The sequence below is a fragment of the Nycticebus coucang genome, chromosome 3 (assembly GCF_027406575.1).
Source record: "Nycticebus coucang isolate mNycCou1 chromosome 3, mNycCou1.pri, whole genome shotgun sequence".
NCBI classification, from domain to species: domain Eukaryota; kingdom Metazoa; phylum Chordata; class Mammalia; order Primates; family Lorisidae; genus Nycticebus; species Nycticebus coucang.
In genome coordinates, this window is record NC_069782.1 from 107544163 (window position 1) to 107566970 (window position 22808).

The 22808-nt window shown below is 38.2% G+C and overlaps 1 protein-coding gene across 4 annotated transcripts in view; it reads left to right on the forward strand.

Annotated features, from left to right (window-relative positions):
* The window catches only part of ANK3 (ankyrin 3), a 545106-nt gene that overhangs the window by 298085 nt on the left and 224213 nt on the right, over nucleotides 1-22808 (forward strand). For all 4 annotated transcript variants that reach the window (XM_053582915.1, XM_053582914.1, XM_053582918.1 and 1 more), the window contains exons 2-5: nucleotides 7679-7780; nucleotides 8164-8262; nucleotides 8447-8545; nucleotides 17720-17818. In XM_053582915.1, the coding sequence (XP_053438890.1) occupies nucleotides 7679-7780; nucleotides 8164-8262; nucleotides 8447-8545; nucleotides 17720-17818 (399 nt within the window). The remainder of the gene's footprint in view (nucleotides 1-7678; nucleotides 7781-8163; nucleotides 8263-8446; nucleotides 8546-17719; nucleotides 17819-22808) is intronic.

Consider the following 22808-nt stretch of genomic DNA (forward strand, 5'->3'; position numbering starts at 1 on the left):
TGAAAGATATCTATGAAATGCCAGCACACTGTGAGTGGGCACTGTCTGGATGGGTGTGTTCCAAGGGATAAAAAATGATTCATCTCTAGTCTAGGGGGGAAAAAAAAGAAAATCCATCTCCTCCCATGTGCTTGGGCAGGGCCACAGCTCCGTGTCCCAGTGTCCCAGCGTCCCAGCCCAAATCCTTAAACACAGAAGAATGAGACTTTCAAGTCATGTAACTTATTTTTGTTGGAAGTTATCTTATTTTAAATAAACACCAGTCTTGGATTTGATTTTTGCAAAGTAGGTCCATTTATACTTCAAAACTGTAATTGGCATCTGAAATCACTAGTTAAGAAGCAGTACCAGCCAGCACAGTGGCTCATGCCTATAATCCTAGCACTCTGGGAGGGAAGGGGGAAGGATCACTTGAGGTCAGGCAATGGAGACCAGCCTGAACAAGAGTGAGACCCTGTCTCCACAGAAAGATAGAAACATTAGCTGGGCCTAGTGGCCAGCTACTCAGAAGGCTAAGGCAGGAAGATTGCTTGAGCCCAGGAATTTGAGGTTGCAGTGAGCTATAATAACATCATTGCATGCTAACCTGGGCAATAGGTCAAGACCCTGTCTCAAAAAAAAAAAAAAAAGGCACCTATACCATGGAGGATCTGCAGATTTTAATAAGCAGGTCTCTGTACCCTATCCATCCCCTTCCTGACTGAGAATGACTTTCAAATTTGTGTTACTTTATCCACCAGATTATTATGCAGTTGTTACCAAGCAAAGTTTCACATCTTTAATCTGGCCATAAAAGTTTGCTTTAAAGCATCACAAGAATGGAGAAGCATGAATCCTATGTACTCGATTTTGATATGAGGACAATTAATGACAAGGTTATGGGGAGGGGAGGAAAAGCAGAAAGAGGGACGGAGGGATGGGGGTGGGGCCTTGGTGTGTGTCACACTTTATGGGGGCAAGACACGATTGCAAGAGGGACTTTGCCTAACAATTGCAATCAATGTAACCTGGCTTATTGTACCCTCAATGAATCCCCAACAATAAAAAAAAGAAAAGTTTGCTTTAAAAAGGGGGACACATTCCTGGTGTGGTATGTGCCTATAGTCTGAGCTACTCAGGAGACTGAGATGGGAGGATCACTTGAGCCCATGAGTTTGAGGCCAACCTGGGCAACTTAGGGGGACCCCGTCTCTAACAACAACAAAAAGGCAGAACGTAGAGGAACAAGAGAAGGAGTTGGGGGAGGTAAATGTGAAATCTAAGAATTTAAAATCTGGCATTGGCATGTTAATAATTTATGTGGATTAGAAGTCTGTCTCCAGATGCTGACAATAACTTAGTTCAGTGGCTCTCTCCCCTGGTTGCACTTGAGAATCCCCTACACTGCCTTGATGAAAACGTCCCATCTGAGACCACTTGAATCTGGGTGAATCTGAATCTCTGAGTGTGTGGCCAGTGTGTGTGTGACCATACGTGTTTTCATCCTCTCCAGGAGATCCTTGAAGCATGGAAGGTTGACAACAGTGGCCTGGAGATCTTGTCTCTGTTTTTTCCTACACTGTAATCTGTTATTAATTAATAGGGCTACAAGGGAGCTTTAATGATGTCTTTTACTCCTCCAAATCCTTCACTGCTTCCCGCCATCCTGACAGTGAAATGGATCAGATTTATCTGACATTCCGAACCTTTCTGAGTTTCACTCAGCCCTTTTCTCGGGGAGTACACTTTTCAGTAGAGACTGTCCATTCAGCATTCCTCCAACATTCCCATTTCTGTGTCTTTACATTTCTCTACCTACTTTTTCTTCTTTTCTTTTCATTGACTAAGTCCCCTGTTGAAGTCCCTCCACCTCCTGCCAGCTGTTTTCCCAGCTGTATCCAGCTCTTCACAGTGAGCTTCTTTATCAATGTCTGGTTTCATCTCCTGTGAATTCTGCACAGCTAGATTATAAAATCATGGAAAGGAATAACTGCATCCTCAACGTGGAGGATAAGGACCTACCCCCAAAGAGATTATGATCTATCTTTACAGCACAGCAGACATCTGTGCAGAGCAGACCATGTGCTGTAGGAGTCCAGAGAGAGAAGGGGTCATGTCTAATGTTCATAAGCTGAAGTAGTGAATATGAAATGACCTTTCAGCTGGACCTGGGATTAGTAGAGTCCATGGGTGGTAGACAGGGATACAGTGGGGCTGTGAGCATGACTAGCAAAGGGAGCATCCTGGGGGAAGCCACAGTGCCAAGAAATTATGGGGCATGTTGAGAAATAAGCTGTCTAGATCGCCTTTAAGATTAGTATTCTTTCATGATTTATTTCATGTTGGAAATATGTGTTTGGGGCAAGCATGGTTTTTTTAAATTTCTTTGTTTTTTACAAGCTTATACTTTTCCTCAGATATTTTAAAGGGCCTCAGAGGATATGTCTTAGGAATGGATTGAATACTGTGGTTTTAAAGCAGAAACTTTTTTTTGTTTGTTTGGGTTTTTTTTTTTTTTTTTTTTTTCAGTTTTTGGCCGGGGCTGGGTTTGAACCCATCACCTCCGGTATATGGGCCAGCGCCCTACTCCTTTGAGCCACAGGTGCCACTCTAAAGCAGAAACATTTTTACAAATGAAATATGCCATCCAACAGCAATATATAAAAACAGATAAGAGCAGATCGAGTTGGGGAAAACAGAAGAGGCATGTGGAACTCTGCTTCCTGGGTCGTACCCTAATCTTAGTATTGCTAAACACCAGGGAAGGCTCTTCAGAACTCAATTTGAAAACCACCGGTGTTGTGGAAAGAGCCTATGCTTGTTATCGGGCAGTTCTGGGTTTCAGTCCCTGCTGTTTACTTATTAAATGTGTGACATTGAGCAAGCCACTTTTACAAAATTTAGGTGGCTCCTTGTAAACACCTGGACATCGATGCATGCTTTTAGCCGATTCAACTGGTGCCGACTACAGCCTCCTCTTGCTACATGATCCAGGTGTCATGTAGCAAGAGTCTGACCTGGCCAAGTAGAAGGATGAATGAGAAAAAGAAGAGTAAGCATATTTTCAGCTCTAGGGAAAGCTAAGATGTTAGGAAAATGATAAAAGTAAGTCTTTGGAGTGTATCTCTCAACTGGCACTTTAAGAGATCTGCAGTGATCAAAAAATGTTATGAACATTTTACTTGGTTGTATGGATACCGAGTAGAGAAAACATAGCCTAGGATCGCCCAAGGTGGGCAGTCTAGTAAAAGACCCCACGTTAAGCTGGGCCCCAAAGGGTGTAGCTCCCCAAATAAGGGTGGATGGAAAATAAACTCACCATATGGAAAATACAGCAAAAACTTGCTTATCTCCATTTGTCACCAGATGGAAGAAAGAAAAAAAATATCTCTTGAGAATTTGTAACCACAAGGAATCCCTCATCTCTACACCAGTTGGAGGTCTAAATTTATCTGTGTGGTCTTTAAAACAAAAACAAAAAAGCCCTCAAGCCAAACATTTATTTTTAAAGTAATCTCTAGTTGATAGTGCCTATAAGGCAACGAACAGAAGCAGTCTCAAATTCCTTTTTTTAGAATATGACAACATTAACCCAGACATTAGATAATTACCAAAGATTAGTTTCTAAGAAACATGAGCCTACAATCAGATGGTTTCTATCTACAAACCATAGAAATGTAAATTGGTACAATGATTTTGAAATGCAATGAACTAGTAAAGTTGAATAAGTGCGTAGCCAGTGACCCAGCTGTTATGATCCTGTTATGTATATACCTGAAAAATTTCTTGCTTGCATATATTAGGACTAGTACCAGAAGGTAAGAACAGCATCTTCATAATAGACCCAAAGCTAAAACAACACAAACATCCATCAGCTCTACAGTGGATAAACACATTGTGTTACAGTCACATTATGGAGTCTTCTAGGGCAGCAGTGACAAGTGGACTGTATAGTTATGTCAACATGGATGCTTCTCAGAAACACACCACCACACGAAGGAAGCATGTCACAGAAGGATGCGTGATGGGAAATAACAATCTGAGTATAAGGCTCTGGAAGGGCCTTGTTGCAGTGGCAAGTACATTATAAGTCTCAGTAAACTTGTTGTTACTGTTGTTGAGTTGTGGGACCTAGAAGTAGAAATGTTGTGACCTCATCTTGACTAATTCCATCTGCTAAGATCCTATGTCCCAGTAAGGTCATGCTCTGAGGTAAAAAATGGACATAAATTTTAAGGAGAGAGACCATTCAACCCACAACACCTCTTTATAGAACTATGATAAGAATTAAGTAAATTAACAGAAGGACTTACACAATTAATGCTTGTTACATTAACTGACTAATAATATAGTTAAACACAGTGGTATTTCCCAATTTGTCGGCAGTATCAAGTATTAGTTATTACATTAGTTGGCACTCAGGAAATGCTTATTCTTTCCACCCACTGCTTTTGGCTGAATAACATCAATATTCTGCAGAATGCTGACTTATTAATTTGTAATAACAATCGACTCTATTCCTGAAGCTGTCTTCTTGAAAAACACACATGGTTCACATTTCTTTCTAGTAAAATGGCCAAGTATATAAGACACTAAGTGTTGACAAAAGAAACTTTCATTTCCCAAATTCTTCAGGTTATGGTCATCCAGACAAAAAAATGCTGACTCGCCTATTTATGTTCATCTTTGTTCCAACTATCTCAGGCCATGGCTGCCTCTGTGTGACTTTCCATGTGACAGAGCCCAACCTCTCTTCAGACCTAGTTTCCTTCCATAACAATGAATAGTTGCATCTTTATGTCCAGCATTAAAAGAAGCATGGTTTCGATACAACGCTCAAGATTTTAAAAAACAGGCTATAGCCTATGTTAAGAGTAAGATCTAGTTACTTGGTGAAATGATAGGTAAGAGATCCAGCATATTGGTACTGAGCTTAGTACAAAATACTACGGTTTATATTCATAGTAAGGAAAACAGCAGAAACATCCCAGTACTAAAATACTGTATGTATTTAGAATTGGGGGAAGGGGAAGAAATAGTGAAGAATCCACTATTTACCCTACTAATTACTTAAGATAATTTGGAAGAAAAAAAGAGGCAGCCAGATAAAGGCAAAGGAGCCATGGTTTGAATTGTTTCATTTGCCACCCCAGAGGGATAGGAAGGTGGTTGAGTATAGAAAGAACGTTTTGGTTCTTTTTCTCGTGGCCTTTGTAATTCCACTTCCTATGTCTTAAATTCTCTTCAGGACTGACTTCATTCCCCTCTTTTTACATTTTCCCTGTCTTTTCCTCCCGCTTTCCCCCCGTATCATCTGAGGTAGGCAGTGGTTATATTTTGGTATGGTGAGCACTTTGGTATGCGAAGAGGAGCTGAAAAAATTGATTCATAGCGTTCCCTTCTTGTTCCTCCTGAAGTTCCGAGGTGCTACATTAGCTACCTCAGAAAATTATTTGATACCGGGATCGTTAAATACAGGGTCTTACATACAGATCCCTGAGTAGGCTTAGCACTCCTGAGCCGAGTGAAATGGCACACACAGTGTGGATACATTTGCAGACTGTGTGTGTGTGTGTGTGTGTTAAGTTGATGAAGGGAGGGAGCTCATTTATAACCTTTGTTAGTCCCAAGAGAACCGCCGAGTTAGAAGTTTTGATTGATACTGGTTATTTTGGTTTGTTTGAGAGGTGTGGATGGAAAAATTCTGAGATGGCTCGAGAGGAAAATGGACAATGTGTAGAATTATTAACACTTTTCAAACATGCAATCAATTCAAAACCTTTTTCCTTGAATTATAACACGGCTTTGTAATATCTTCAGCTGCTGTTTTTGTGTACTCAGAGGCAGAGTTTGGGATGCTTGCCTCATAGTTGTTATCGATGGCGGCTAAAATATCCAGGCGGACTGATGTCATTTGTTCCCAGCGCAGCATCAGAGCCCTTCTGGGCAAATTTGCTGATAAGTCATTGAGCAGACACAAAGAAGATGGTATTTTATGGTACAGTGAGCCGTCCTGGCATAGCTAATTTCCTTGTCTCTGAACTTATAAACAAAACAAAAACAAAACAGCCCACTGACCTCAAAGTAGGAAACCTCTTTAAAGACTGTGTTTTATTTTTCTTTAAATTCCTGGAAACTTTGATTTGTCCTGTGCACAATCAGGCTTTTTTACCACCAGCACTAGCAGCAGCTGTTTAAGTTGAGACTCTGCTATGATGGATCCCAGAGATCAAAACTCAACAGTCAGGCGTACAGAAGCACCCAGAGATGTTACTAAAATAAAACAAGAAAGAAGGCGACAACAAGAGATAAAGGTTCAAGTCAAATTAGAGGAAACTCAGGAGAGGCTTACTGCTGTGCGGGGGTGGGAGGGTAGCAGCCGGGAAACCCTGGAGGCAGCGTCCCTTCCCTGAGGCCCTGAGCAGCATGTCAGCTCTTAGTGTGACTCACATCAAAGCCAAAGATTCTTCTGAGGGATGGACTTTCCTGCATCTCAGCTACATTTCCATGGATGAATTAGTATTTTTTGCCGCAAAGATTGGCATCTTGACTGCTTTCCAGTTGTCTGCTCCTTAATCTCCCTCTGCTTATTGTTAAGGGGCTTATAATTTCAGGTGGAAGAAAAACAGGTATACCCAAACCTATGATGCTGTGTGCTGACTACCAATGAAACTCATGCTTTGGGAGCACTGAGCAAGTAAACCCCGCCTGGGGAGGTCAGGGCAGCCTTCACAGAAGAGGGGGCATTTGAACAGGGTCTTTGAAGGAGGTATTCACCATGTGGTCAAAAGAAGACACTTCCCTCTCCTAAACCGTAACCTGCGTGAACACATTTATAACCAGTGACGAGATGTTTTTGGCCACTCTTTCAGGAAAACCTGCATTTGTACTGCATTGAACAAAACTCCTTTATAAATTTTACAGCCCCAATTCCGCAGGCAGTGTCTTTCCTCTCTCCATCTTCCTTCGTAGTTGGTTTCAACTGTGCAGTTATAGAAGTTAGAGTTCAGCAGTAGTTCAGAATTGCAAGCTCTCATTGAATGAATTACATGTATAGTTTTGTTGTTTTAAATTTTTTTACCTATTTTTTTTTTCTCCTGCTGCTCCTAGTAAGTTTTCGCCAGGCTGTGGCCTTAGCTAGCTTGAAAATGTATGGAATTCCGTATATTCACAATCTGTATAGGCATTTATGAGCCATGTGTCCGTGTTCGAACACATGGCTATATGGAAAATCCAAAAGAACGTCACTGCCTATAAATTCCCATCAAACTTCAAAGATAAAATGTATCTTTGAAGCTATTAATGGAAAACATGGCTATAATTATTATAGAAAAATGGAATAGATGTTAAATTTCTGTTATAAGAAAATAATGGGGTCTTCACAATGTAATTACCAAGAAGTTATAGGATTTCTCTTCATTCTGCGGAAACAGTATGTTTATTTCAAGGTGTTTATTTTATTCTCAATTCAGAATGAGCTGTAACAGCACAGAAGGCATAACTCGGTCATCTTGAAACAAACTTTTAAAGAATATTTCCTTTTCCTGGTGACTTTATTGAGAATTTGTATTAGTGTTTTCATGTTAAAAATAAAATAATTCAATTACTTTTGTTTTAGTTTGGACCTTAACACTAGACAAGTCATAAACATGCCCATTAGCTTCATTTTTCATCAAAGTGCTTTTCTTTTTTCTTTTAGTCTGATGCCAATGCAAGTTACTTAAGAGCAGCTCGCGCAGGACACCTAGAAAAGGCTCTTGACTACATAAAAAATGGGGTTGATATCAACATTTGCAATCAGGTTGGTTGTGGTTGTTATTTTTAATTTTTTAGTTAAAAACGATATTTTAAAATCCTAAAGCTTTTATTATTGCCAAGAATTTCTCATTTTTGTGAGTTTTTCTGTTATATTTTACCAGCTTGACACTGTCAAAGTGTCCTCTGTAAGAGAAATGTCCAGAAACCTAGGCCTGTGTCCCTTTGATAATTAATTCTTAAAATTTGGTATAATAATGGTAAGGGAACAACCCACTTACTTTTCAAATACTTTTATTCCTCATTCAAATTCTTGCACTGCACACATGCAAGTGATCGTCTGTGGGATGTGATCTCCGGGGTTCTTAGTGGGCTGTTCACTGCTGTGTTTTCAATGCTGAGTAAACCTTTCCCTCTGCCTTTCATCAGAATGGGTTGAATGCTCTTCATCTTGCTTCCAAAGAAGGCCACGTGGAAGTTGTTTCTGAACTACTACAGAGAGAAGCCAATGTGGATGCAGCTACGAAGGCCAGTGTCTCATGTTTAATACTTATTACAATACATATATTTGCCACTTTCCATGAGGATCTAGGCCTCCATAAGAATCAGGGTGCAACTCTAATGAGATACCAGTCTACTTTGTTTTGTTTGGAGAACTTATGAACATGGAAGGATTTGAAAGGGTAAGTTGACATATCTTTTCGTTTTACAGAAAGGAAACACAGCATTGCACATCGCATCTTTGGCTGGACAAGCAGAGGTGGTAAAGGTCTTGGTTACAAATGGAGCCAATGTCAATGCACAATCTCAGGTAAACCTCCAACTCTATTCCAGAGAAATTTTGTTATAACTTACAAATAATGTTCCTTGGGTCAGGTGCTTGCTTGGTTCACATATGCTCTATGAACATCACACTTAAGAGCTATTCTCTAATACACATGGTAATATTATTGCAGATTATTTATGTTCATCCGTGTCCTCCTTTGCCATACTACATGTGTGAAAGGTAGAGGTTTTTTAAAGTGGTCCATACATGAAATTCTATGACTGGTAGTCATGGACACAATTGTTTAGGGGATACTTGTATGTAGGATGCTAGCTTAAGTCTCAGTATTTAAACTACAAAGGAAATAGGGACGCCTATATGCCTATAAATAAAGAAATGCTCTTAGAATTTCAGGATCTATCCGCGCTCTATTTCAAAAAGGAAAGAAATGGCTTAACTCCTCTTTACTAACTAAAGTATCTTTGTGGCTCTCTGAAACAGATTTGCTGGCAAAAAAAAAAAAGGAAAGAAAAGAAAAAGAAATTTAAAAAAGGCAGAAGAAACTTTAAATATCCTCAAGTTTTAGAATTTCCAGATTCTGTTTAATGAATATAAGTCCTCCTATAAATCTGACACTGTCTTCTTGAAGTTCTAAGAACACCAAGAGATTATCATTTGACAGACTTTGAGTCTAAAAGAATTTATTGGTTGAAATATATAGGTCCTCGTAATTTAGGTACTTATTATTTGAGTCACCACAAACATGAGCTAAATAGGAAGACAAACATCATCATAATGCAAAAATACTCTCCAAGGACTTGACCACTTTTAAAACTGTTCCCACTCAAACATTTCCTCCAGCTTACGCTGACATCTATCCCGATTTTTCAGTGTCTCCCCCAGGATGTTGGATAGTGAACAGAATGACCACGGAACAAAACTTCAAGTTTTGCCACAGGTGCAGGGTTTTGTGAAGTAAGGGGAAGTAACTCTGGAGCACTTCTGGGGCACAGCTGGGCTGTGGGTACGGGGCATCCTGGAGCAGTAGGCCAGGCAGCGTGCAAACAGCTAGGTTGATTTCCTGATGGGTGTTTCACATAGCAACAATTTGCAAATCCAAAGATTAAGTGGAAAAAGAAAAGATAAAGAATATCTTTGGTTCTCAAATACTTTTTACAGAAGACTGTCTTTTTTGCAAATCCAAAGATTAAGTGGAAAAAGAAAAGATAAAGACTATCGTTGGTTCTCAAATACTTTTTACAGAAGACTGTCTTTTTTTTTTATGTTGTAAAAATAAAAAGGGAAGAATGTCAATATATCATATAATTTTGCTGGGAAAATTGCTGTTCCTCCACAAAAATCACAATTGGTTTAATCTTTGTTCATGCTGAAAACTCATATGTGGATGCAGCTATAACCTACATTTTGTTAGATTTTTATGTACCTACTTTTAAGATTTTTCATTTTATCTTTTGAGCGTGAATCTCAAACATTTTTCATTATTTACTGTGGCCTTTTGATCTCCATTTTATGCACACGTGATTATCCTAGCCTTTTTCAATGCTGATTACCTTTGGATAACAGAAGTCTCCTCTCTTTTATGGGTCCACAAAATTGGAGTGAATTCCTCCTCCGTTTACCAAAAACATTAACAAGTGATAGCTCTGGTGCCATTAAATGTCAGTGCATGCAAAAGAAGCTGCACGGCACCTCCAACTGCGTGGTTTCCTATATATTTGCTCTAAATTCTTTCTAGTTGCCCATGGTTAGAACTTCATTACCTTGTCCATACCAATTATTCTGAATCCCTCCAAGAGTTCACTTGTAATAATAACGCTTTTTCCATTAAGGAATGACATGAAGTTAAATATTGACAAGTATAATACTTCAAGACAGATACAAACTGGGTGATTACAACAGAAGCATCATACTTGTAGACTGATTTATTTCAGTTTAAAATGCCCTTATAACTTTTTTTCTTTTTTCTTTAAAAATACCTAGGTAGTTCTAGGCTCTCAAATAGTGGAGAAAGTCTTTGATCCGTTTGTATTTCCTCTTTTTATTCTCCCAAGGGAGGAAATATAAATCTCCTTTCAAATACCGTATACATTTTTTACTAATACTTAGAGCAGCCCTAGTTTTAAGACCTACTCTGCCATATTTGGGAGAGGCTGCAGTTAAAATCAAATCCAAATCAGTTTTAACATCAATTTGTACACATTCCACACTGATGATGCAGCCAGAGGGAGGGACATGGGCTATGACATTCCTTGGTACTTCAGTTGTGCTTGGAATTCCCCACCACACATAGCACAGCAAAGCATTCCACCCCTTCTCTGGACACCTGCCTTTAGAAGCCTGCAGAACTGCGTTGTTCTGTGAAAAGAACAAATAACAAGATGACCAGGCGGCAGAAATAATTCCTCATAGCAACTCTTAAGTAGGAACGTTTATAAAAATAATAATAATAATAACCAATGATGCCATGAAATAAGATTAGACTCCATTTAGGTGGTAGCACATAAAACATCACAGGAATATTAATATTCAAGAAAGGTAGCGTATCTATCCAAATGAGATTTTAACCTATAAGCAATAGTTAATAGCAAACAAGAGATCACGTAAAGTGAGCCCTTATTCTCCTTGAATATAAAAATTCTCCTTATCTTAAAAATAAAAATGACATTGAGCAATACCAACTTCTGATCTTACAAACTAAAGATCTATGAACTGGAAATTTGTAGATTTTATATTAATTTTTCCCATTGCATTGATCTTAAGTATTAAGTTAGTTAACACCTTTTTTTTTAAAATAGAAATAGGCATCTTTCTCATGCTCAGGCTGGTCTTGAACTTCTGGCCTCAAGCATTCCTCCTACCTCAGGCTTCCAAAGTGCTAGATGCATGAGCCACTGCATCTGGCCCTTTTTTATATTCCTTAACATTCTGGTAATCATTGAGTCCTGCCTAGAGAGATAAATTGGGTGACTAATTGAATTGTGATTATAAAAAATTTGATTAAGTCCTTAATACTTCATACCAAATACAGTACCTGTACAGTTAATCTGTTAACTCAGATTAACAGAGTTTACTGTTGAAAACCTAAAACTGCTAAATCAAATGACATCTCTCACTCTTCCCTCCTTCTTTGTCTTTATTCTATAATGTAAAGCACCAATAGTATTTATAAAGAAGTAAAATCTATCTCAAATAATATTTTAAGTATCAGAATATTCTAAATGAACAGATGATCATAGTGATATTAACCCTTAGACAAGCCAGTGTCTCTTTGGTTTTTCTGTAAACCCTGATTTTCCCTGTGGTGGAAAAGTCAGATCCTGACACAGTCAGACAGATGGGTATGATTCAGACAGAGCCTCTTTGACCTGTGACATATATATTATACCTCTAATCTAACTGACTTTCACAAAAATTAGTACCGTATATGAATCAATGCAACTCTTTCCCCATGTCCTTAACTTCTTAATTAAGAATAGCACTTTACAATAGACAAAGGCTGGCCATAAGAAACCAGAATGAACAGGAGGATTTCACGGGTGAAATTTAAGCCCTTGCTCTGATGACGTTATAGATGGACTTACTAATTTATTTTATTTTGGTGGGTATTAGGCAGCATGCCTCAGTACTAGCTACAAAATTGTAAGTCTGCAGATGTGCATGCTTGTAATAGCACCACTATAAACATTTGGAGCAGAAGGTATTGGAGATGCTGAATAAAATCAGACTTCAAATAGCACACTTGCTCCATCTTAAGCTGCTCTTTTCAGAATTTAATCTGTTGTTACAGAAAAGAAAATGTAAATTAGCACCCGTATATTCCTTTTTAGCCGGCTTGTTTTGGAAATTTTCTGAGTTAGGAAATTAATAGGAAAACAATGATGTATTTTTTTCTCTTAAGAGAATAATAATATTGTTTTCAAAATCTGACCAGGCTCCCAATTTAGGTGCCATTTCACAGAAAATTATTACGGCTGTAGGTTGTCCAATGACAACACATTGAATTCCAGGTCCCTCAACCTCTGTGAGCTAAGGAATGATGGTAATATTTGTATTCACTTTTTCCAAAGAATATTTCTGATTTTTCTTCCTAGAATCATCACTAAATAGAATCAGTTTGTTTTTATGCTTTGTTGATCATTTCTCTTTTTTTCTCTTTTTTTTTTATTAAATCATAGCTGTGTACATTAATGCAATCATGAGGTACAATGTGCTGGTTTTATATACAATTTGAAATATTTTCATCAAACAAGTTAACATAGCCTTCATGGCATTTTCTTAGTTATTGTGTTAATAGCCTTCATGGCATTTTCTTAGTTATTGTGTTAAGACTTTTGTATTCTACATTTAGTAAATTTCACATGTACCCTTGTAAGATGCACCGTAGGTGTGGTCCCACCAATTACCCTCCCTCCATCCATCCTCCTCTCTCCCCTCCCCTCCCCTCCCTATCCCTTTCCCCCTTAATCTTCAGCTATAATTGGGTTATAGCTTTCAAATGGAAGCTATAAATTAGTTTCACAGTAGGGCTGAGTACATTGGATACTTTTTCTTCATTCTTGAGATACTTTGCTAAGAAGAATATGTTCCAGCTGCATCCATGTAAACATGGAAGAGGTAAAGTCTCCATCTTTCTTTAAGGCTGCGTAATATTCCATGGTGTACATATACCACAATTTATTAATCCATTCGTGGATCGATGGGCACTTGGGCTTCTTCCATGACTTAGCAATTATCTTAATAGATAAAATTTGTATTAATTTGTGTTAGTTGGATTATAGGAGCAGAAGCTTAACTTGAGCACAAGAGGAAATGAGTATATTGGATTTAGATGATGAACGCAGAGAATGGAAGGTTAGCATGCTTTCAGAAGGCTTTAGAATACAGACAGTTGAGCTGGAGAGTGGGAGAACCCAGCTAGCCAGAAACCTGAGAGCAAGATTGCCTTTGGATTTGGGTCCTACAAGTCAATCAAGGCTGGGGAGAGGGAATTGTGCAGAGAACACAGCTGAGGACAAAGAGTAGACAGAAAGAGCAAATGGAAGATATTCTGCACATGTGGCTACCCTGTGATTAACCAAGGACAGGCTGATCTGTCTCAAAGTCCAACCAAAAGCAAGTCCTCCTTACATAATGGAAACAGTAACTCTCCAAAATAAAATAGGGGTGACATTGTCAAATGAAGTGGAAATAGGTATGGACTCTAGCTGACCAAAACTAAAGCAAAATAAAATTAATGCCCATACATGTTCAATGGCCACCATAAAATTGGAATTTCCATCATGAAGATAGAAACCAAAAACATTTCATCAACACAAACAGCAGAAATGGCACAATACCATTAAAGCCACTTGTATGATTCTGTTAGTACAACCTTTCTGGAAGGAAGTATGGAGAAACCTCAAAGCACTCAACCTAGACCTCCCATTTGATCCTGCAATCCCATTACTGGGCATCTACCCAGAAGAAAAAAAAATCCTTTTATCATAAGGACACTTGTACTAGACTGTTTATTGCAGCTCAATTTACAATCACCAAAATGTGGAAACAGCCTAAATGCCCACCAACGCAGGAATGGATTAACAAGCTGTGGTATATGTATACCATGGAATACTATTCAGCCATTAAAAAAAATGGAGACTTTACATCCTTCGTATTAACCTGGATGGACGTGGAAGACATTATTCTTAGTAAAGCATCACAAGAATGGAGAAGCATGAATCCTATGTACTCAATTTTGATATGAGGACAATTAATGACAATTAAGGTTATGGGGGAGAAGCAGAAAGAGGGATGGAGGGAGGGGCGTGGGGCCTTGGTGTGTGTCACACTTTATGGGGGCAAGACATAATTGCAAGAGGGACTTTACCTAACAATTGCAATCAGTGTAACCTGGCTTATTGTACCCTCAATGAATCCCCAACAATAAAAAAAAAAAAAAAAAATATTTGGAATAAGCAAAGCCAAAAAGATAAAAGTAGATTGCTGGTTTCTAAGAGCAAATAGGGGGTGACTACTGACAAGTATGGAGTTTCTTTCTGGGGTGATTAAAATGTTCTAGAATTAAATAGAGATGTTTACCCAATTTTGTGAATATACTGAAAACCACTGAATTGTATACTTTAAAAGGGTGAGTTTTATGATAAGTGAATTACATTGTCAGTAAACAAATGTTTTAAAAAATCAAAAAATGAATAAGAATATGGCTGTTCATAAAATGACTAGCTTTCTGGTGATAACCTTAGGAAGGCAAGCACTGAAAGAGAAGGAGAAGCCCCTACTTTTAATTCCAGCATGTTGGGAAGCCAAGGCAGGAGAATCCCTTGAGGCCAGGAGTTTGAGACCAGCCTAAGCAATTAGAAGGGCCCTCATCTCTCAAAAAGTAAAAAAATTAGCTAAGTGTGGTTGTATGTGCCTACAGTCCCACCTACTCAGGAGGCTGAGGTGAGAGGATCACAGGAGCCCATGAGTTCAAGGTTACAGTGAGCTTAGGAGTCCAAGACCAGCCCGAGCACCCATCTCTATGAAAAATTAGCCAGGTGTGGTGGTAGGAGGCTGAGGCAGAAAGATCACTTGAGCCCAGGCATGTGAGGCTGCTGTGAACTATGATCACGCTACTGCACTTAACCCGGGAAACAGAGCAAGACCCTATTTCAAAAAAATAAAAGTTGCATTTCTTGAGAATAGACTCTTAGAAGCTACAGGTCTGTAAGAAAGCATCACCATAAAATCAGTACTATATTTTGGGCTTTCTTCATGGATCCTGAAACGGTGGGTTCTGAAAGGAAGCTTTGAGAACGGTGGACATTCCCTGGGCTAGAAGACAGATGTGTGGGTGGGCCAATATTTCTTAGGCTGTCTTGGACCACAGCAGACCCACCCTGAAGTTGAGAACCAACTGGCATAATTTATCTGATATTTATGTCTGACAGAACAACATCCATTTTGAAATTCTTCCTTAAAAAACGTTACTCCTAAATCTGAATCCACCCTCTGAAAATTTTGGTTTTCAGCAAGCATACTTCCTGAGGAAAGGTAGATACTTAGTAGTTCATTTAGCTGTGAAAAAAAGTCTACGTGGGTTTTCACCTTTCTGTTCTGTTCTTTCCTTCCTTCCTTCTTTCTTTCCATCTTTCTTTCTTTCCATCTTTCTTGTCATTTTTGTTTTGCTTTATTGCCTAACAGATATATAAATCAACCAGCGATTTAATGACCTTTCAGTGGGCATCTAAGAAAATGAGGACTACCCTCATCGTAATGCTAATTTCTAATCCACCCTTCAATTTTCCTCATACCTCAGGCAAGAGTGACAAAAAAGAAAGTCACACACATCACAACTACAACAGACTGCTGCAGTTATTCCATGGTTCATGTGTAAATGTTGATATGAACTTTCGTAATAGAGTAACAGTGGGCTCCAGAGGGATTAGCAGGTAGCCAAGTTAAAAGCAAATAGCTTGAATGTGCTGTCACATTTCACGGCCTCTAATTTTGTGTTTTTAATCTTGAGCTTTGCCCCTAGATGACATAACTTGTTTCAGTTGTATGAAAAATATAGTAAGTAGAATAGAGGAACTTTCTGTGCATAGGTATGGTGGATTTGCTATGGAAATCATGTTTATCTGCTCGAGGATCTTTTTGACTGACTTTCTGATTCTTGGCCATAAGCCAGAACAGTGAGGTCACAGAAGCTGAACTTATGGATAAGTAAGGTACTCATATAGTAGTTGATAATTATAATAATGAGCCTAAACTTTTCAGTCACAAAATTTAAGTAATATTTGGTAACATTTTCATTTAGAATATATTTGCTTTTATTTTTTGAAATTGCATTATGTTTATAATGCAATTCCAGAACATTCAGTTAAATAGACACTACATTCTCAAAAATGTATCATGGCTGAGCATGGTGGTTTATTCCTGTAATCCTAGCACTTTGGGAGGCTTAGGTGGGAGGGTAGTTTGAGGTCAGGAGTTCAAGGACCAGCCTAAGAAACAGAAAGAGACCACATTTCTACAAAAAAAAAAAAAAAAAAAAAAAAAAGAAAGAAAGAAAAGTTAGTTGGGTATGTCGGCAAGTTCCTGTAGTGAAGTGGTTCTCAACCTTCTTGATGCCACAGCCCTTTAATACAGTTCTAGTGGGTCATGACCCACAGTTTGAGAACCACTGCTGTAGTCCCACCTACTTGGGAAGCTGAGGCAAAAGGATTGCTTGAGCCCAGGAGCTTTAGGTGGCAGTAAGCTATGATGTGGCCCAGGCAACAAAGCAAGACCCTGTCTTCAAAAAAAAAGAGTATTCAAAGAGAATTTATTGTAGTTTGATGCTTATAGCTTGCAATACAGTTTTTAAAAATTGTAGTATTTCATAGGTACGAAATACATGTACATTTTTCTAGAGAACAAACACATAGGCAACACTTTAAGAAACTTAAAAATATAATATGCACATTAATTTGCTTGGATCCAAGTTCTTTGGCAATTTTAGAACATTTCAGACAAACATATGCACACATATACAACATACTAGCTGTGTGTGAATGTATGAATATGTATAAATATGTTATGATCATAAAAATACTACTATGCCTTTGCTAAAAAAGGTGAGGAAGAAAACCTACCGAAAATAATAGGTTACTATTTAGATCGAATCCTACTATTTTGCAAATTGGTGCTCCTTTTTTTGTTCTAAGTGATAGCACCCATGGTTAAGTTTGAAGCTGTTTGATATTAATAGAAATTTCTTTCGAAGTTGGAACTACTTCAGATGCTTATTTTTATATGAAAATAGTGTAGACACCATTATTTTAAATAAATTGATGCTTGGGGGCTACAATGACCAAATATGTTTTGCTTCTTACCCTCAAAGCCTATAGTAAAATCTTTTAGCATAGCAGCCTTAATAAGTGGCTGATGACTAAGCGAACTTATTTGAGAAGGTAAGCTTCCTTGAATGAAACTTAGACTGTTAGCTAAACTATTAACTGTAGTCTACCCTCAAATTATGAAGTATAATTGTGAACTATATTTAAATTATGAATGTTGTTTCAACTATGGTGCTTAGATTTTCCAATAAATATGAATACATAAAAATTATAAAAATTATGAAATGGGAACAATTTTTAGAGCACGTATCATCATTTCCATGGAAAAATAGATTGGGTCTCAGAAGCTGCTGACAAGCATTTACTTCTTCTGTTGCAGAATGGTTTCACCCCATTGTATATGGCAGCCCAGGAAAACCACCTGGAGGTTGTCAAGTTCCTCCTTGACAATGGTGCAAGCCAGAGCCTCGCCACAGAGGTAAGAAATTTTGGGTTTTTCCTGCCGTAAGTTCACACAGGTATTTATAGGGTTTTTAACAACATGGAGTTAAGAATTTGTCCCACCATTATTCAACTGCAGTTGTATATTAATGTGTGGGTTCATACATTTTTATGAAATATGTTAGAAAGCCTATTTTTATCTTTAAAAATCTTTCATTGCATAAATACCCTGTCTGCGCCTAAATGTCTGGTTCTACCCTCTAATTGAGCTATTACTCTAATATTTAACATGTTTGCTTGAGAATACTTTTCTTTCCCTTATAATTTGGCCTCAGAGGCAACCATTGTTTTGAAATATTTTTTGATAAACATTGGTTTTCAATCTGTTTTTTCCAAATTAATGATTGTATATTTTTAAGTTAACAAATTAGATGTAATTTATACTTATAAATAAAACTAGTATACATTTTTAAGCATTAAAGTGGTATTTGAAAAGAAGATTTCAAATCTATTAAAGATTTGAATAGAATTATTATTTAAAAATAGAAAGTTGTTGAAGTCATTGATATTATCAAAGGTAATGTAGTTTATTTAAGCTAATCTGGATGGAAGATTACAATCACTTAAGTATTTAACTAGAAATCTATTGGTAATAAAAAAGAACCAATATTTGGGGAACATGATTTTTAACAAAGAAGTGAAGTAGAGCAGATGAAGGATTATTCTTGTCTAAAACCACTACTTTTACTGGCCTGCCATTGTGCTCCCTGGAGACACAGGAACGATGGCCACAGCGGAATCTCAGATAACCTCTCCCGTCTTTTGAGGTTATGCTTTGTGGGAAAACTCCCAGATAAATGAAGAAATACCAACACACCAAGAAATCTGTTGGCCATAAATAGATAAAAATATTCTCACTCTCACTCACAGACAAAGAAATATATTTACCAGAAAAAAGAGACCTAACCTTTAGATTAAAAAATTTGATAAGGAGGCTCGGTGCTTGTGGCTCAAGTGGCTAGGGCACCAGCCACATAGACCTGAGCTGGTGGGTTTGAATCCAGCCTGGGCCCACCAAACAGCAATGACTGCTGCAACCAAAAAATAGGCATTGTGGTGGGCGCCTGTAGTCCCAGCTACTTGGGAGGCGGAGGCAGGAGAATCGCTTGAGCCCAGGATTTGGAGATTGCTGTGAGCTGTGATGCCACAGCACTCTACCCAGGGTGACAGCTTGAGGCTCTGTCTCAAAAAAAAAATTTTGCTAAGGAGATAAAACCAGACTTCCCTGGTTTTATTAGTGAAATGGACAACTAATTGAAACACTTTCACAGAACGTCTCACAGTAACAGAGACTAATAGCTATATGCTCTTTTTCTTAGAAATTCCACTTCTGACAATTCATATTATAGAAATTTTAGATATTTCAAAATAAATTTTTAAATATTTGCATTAGGTTGCAAAAATAGTATAAAAGAATGTTCATCAACATAATAGCAATTTTTAAAAACTGGAAAGAGTCTCAATATGCACCAATAAGAACTGATTGAGTAAGTCCCTGTGTATAATAACATGCTATTCAGCACTGGTGAAAATGAGACTAGCTTTGTACAGGAAAATGTCCATACCACATTGTTTATCAATGGTTTGCTCTAGGAATTAGAAGGGAGCCTGACTTTTCACTTTATACCCATTAGTACTGTTGGGGATTTTTAACATGAAAATATAGGAGTTTTATAATAATATTCTTAAAGCTAGGTTAAGAATAACTATTCTGGAAGGAAGTATGGAGAAACCTCAAAGCACTCAAGCTAGACCTTCCATTTGATCCTGCAATCCCATTACTGGGCATCTACCCAGAAGGGAAAAAATCCTTTTATCATAAGGACACTTATACGAGACTGTTTATTGCAGCTCAATTTATAATCTCCAAAATGTGGAAACAGCCTAAATGCCCACCAACCCAGGAATGGATTAACAAGCTGTGGTATGTGTATACCATGGAATACTATTCAGCCATTTAAAAAAATGGAGACTTTACATCCTTCGTATTAACCTGGATGGACGTGGAAGACATTATTCTTAGTAAAGCATCACAAGAATGGAGAAGCATGAATCCTATGTACTCAATTTTGATATGAGGACAATTAATGACAATTAAGGACATGGTGGGGGTGGGGAAAGTGGAGAGCAGAGAGAGAAAGAAGGAGGGAGGGGTGGGGAAAGGAAGAGCAGAGAGAGGGAAGGAGGGAGGAGGGTGGGGCCTTGGTGTGTGCCACACCTTTTGGGGGCAAGACACAATTGCAAGAAGGACTTTACCTAACAAATGCAATCAGTGTAACCTGGCTTATTGTACCGTCAATGAATCCCCAACAGTAAAAATAACTACTCTTAAAAGAAAGAGGGAGGGGTGGGGAAAGGAAGAACAGAGAGAGGGAAGGAGGGAGGGAGTGGGGCCTTGGTGTGTGCCACACCTTTTGGGGGCAAGACAGGATTGCAAGAGGGACTTTGCATAACAAATGCAATCAGTGTAACCTGGTTTCTTGTACCCTCAATTAATCCCCAACAATAAAAAATAAAGAAAGAAAGAATAACTACTCTCGCTGACATCGAAAGAACAAACATTTAATCAGCCATGGGGGGAATGTGCCTGTAGTCCCAGCTACTCAGCAGACTGAGGCAGGAGGATCACTTGAGCCCAGGAGTTGGAGGCTGTGATACATTATGATCATGCTTGTGAATGGCCATTATGTTCCAGCCTGGACAACATAGCAAGACCCCATCTCTGTATAGAAGTGCATATTTACAGAGCAGACAGTAGGGAGTGATTAATTAAATAGTGAGTTTTTAATAAAAATTTTAATTTACTATGTGGTGTGATCTAGCAAAATTCTTTCAAATGTATTATTTTCAGTAAGCCTGGCACACTTCATATCTTGTATGTATGTAGCAAATCTTTGGCTTGATCATGGTTTTTGAAACTTTTTCTCTTTTTTTTGCTATTACTGTGTACTGCGTAACTTTTCCATGTACGTCTTCCTTTTGCTGATTAAGATTCTGAAATGTGAGGTAAATTTGTTCATTTATTCTACAAGTAATTATGAAGCACCTATTATGTGTTGGAAATACTGTAAGGCAGTCAAAGTATATTCTTGAGCCGTTGAGTCATGAACCCTTTTTTCAAGAAACTTCTATCACATTTCCTTCTGCTCTTATTTTTTTCTTAAGAAAACTGCATAAAGCAAACGAAGCCATTTAAACTTGGTTTTGAAACAAAATTTCGAGCCACTAATTTTAGCTGTCAACACCTTAGAGCTGGTATCTTTTGTGTCTTTAATTGGCTTATGCAGGAAACACAGATTCTTGTCGGTGCTAATCAGCTCACTTGCAGCTTATTTTCTGGTAGAAAGAAGTTTCCCTTTACGTATAGGTCCTGTGAATTTAAACCTTCACATCAGCGGAAATGATATCCTTTTGATTCAGAAGAAAGGCAGGTTGTCATTTTTACTTATTAGGTTTTGTTCAGGTTTTTAAAGTGAGATGCAAAATTGACTCTTAAGATGCAGTTTTCTGGCTCTGCTCCTGTAGTTCAGTGGCTAGGGTGCCAGCCACATGCACCAGAGCTGCCAAGTTCGAACCCAGCCTAGACCTGCCAAACAACAATGATAACTACAACAACAACAACAAAAAAAAGCCAGGCATGTGGCAGGTGCCTGTAGTCCCAGCTACTTGGGAGGCTGAGGCAAGAGGATCGCTTAAGCCCAGGAATTTGAGGTTGCTGTGAGCCACAGCACTCTACTGAGGGTGACATAGTGAGACTCTGTCTCAAAAAAAAACAAAAGATACAATTTTCCTTTTACCTCTTCTTTAAACAAAGCATTTTTCTTTGTCTGTAGAAGTAATACATTGCTTAAATGGGAAAGTACAATAAAAAGCAAAAAGAAAAGGTCTATTGCTTTTCTCTAGAGGTGACATTTTATCCGTCTAGATTGTTTGCACAGGGACACATATGCATACATAGTTATCTTTATGAAAATGAGATCATATATTTACCCTGTTATGTAGACTACTTTTCTTACACTATGATATTCTAAACTTTATGTCTTTAAGTGTAAACTAAGCCTGTGGTATCTATCGTTCAAGTGAGATTTCGGTTGTATCCAGATGTTCCCTCTTTGTTATCTTTCTTAAGTAGTCAGAGAATGTCTCTCTGGTTATGTTGGTTGCATTATTCTTTTCCTTGGGTAAAGTTGAGAGGAGAGGGTGGAATGAAAGTTGAACCTTGAAGCATAGCAGGTAGATAGAATTTGTACACATGAAAGAGGAAGGCACTTCAGGAATGGGGAAATAGCATGAGTGTATCTTGCAGGATGGGAGTTGGTCTGCCCCTGCATAACTAGAGCCTGGAGGAAAGGATTTATGTGGAAAAGACCCCACCATGCTGTCCCTTTAGGTCCTCCAGGTCAATGTTTTGTACATCTGTGAACATATAGTGTACGTGTTCTGGTTTGAATCCAGTCAGATAAATTGTAGGAGCCCCTATCTGTTTTTCACCAAGAGAAAGAATGATGGTTTAGGAAGACGTTATTCTGTGTCTGTGTAAACCCACGTGTCTTACAAATGCTCTTCTATTGGAGCGGCCCTCTATTTGTACCACGGGGACTACAGAAGTTAAACATTACAAATGAAATAAAATAAGTAATTTGCTGGCCAATTCTCTAGCAAAAATTTTGAATGTATAAAATGAAAGCATTATAAAATGACAATTCCTGAGCCAGTCTTAGGATTTTCTACCCTGTACTGTTTGTTATAGTCAGCAACACAACAATTTCTCAACCACAATGAAATCAGTGACTTTGTCCTCATATATCTCAGGGTAACTCAAAAGGAAGACTCAAAATGTGCACACTTAATGTCCGAACTTACTCTAAAGTCATATTCTAATCAAACTCATAGAAGAAAGGAGCATGGTGGTTACCATAGGCCCTAGGGTGAAAGTGACACGGAGAGATGTTTATCAAAAGGTACAG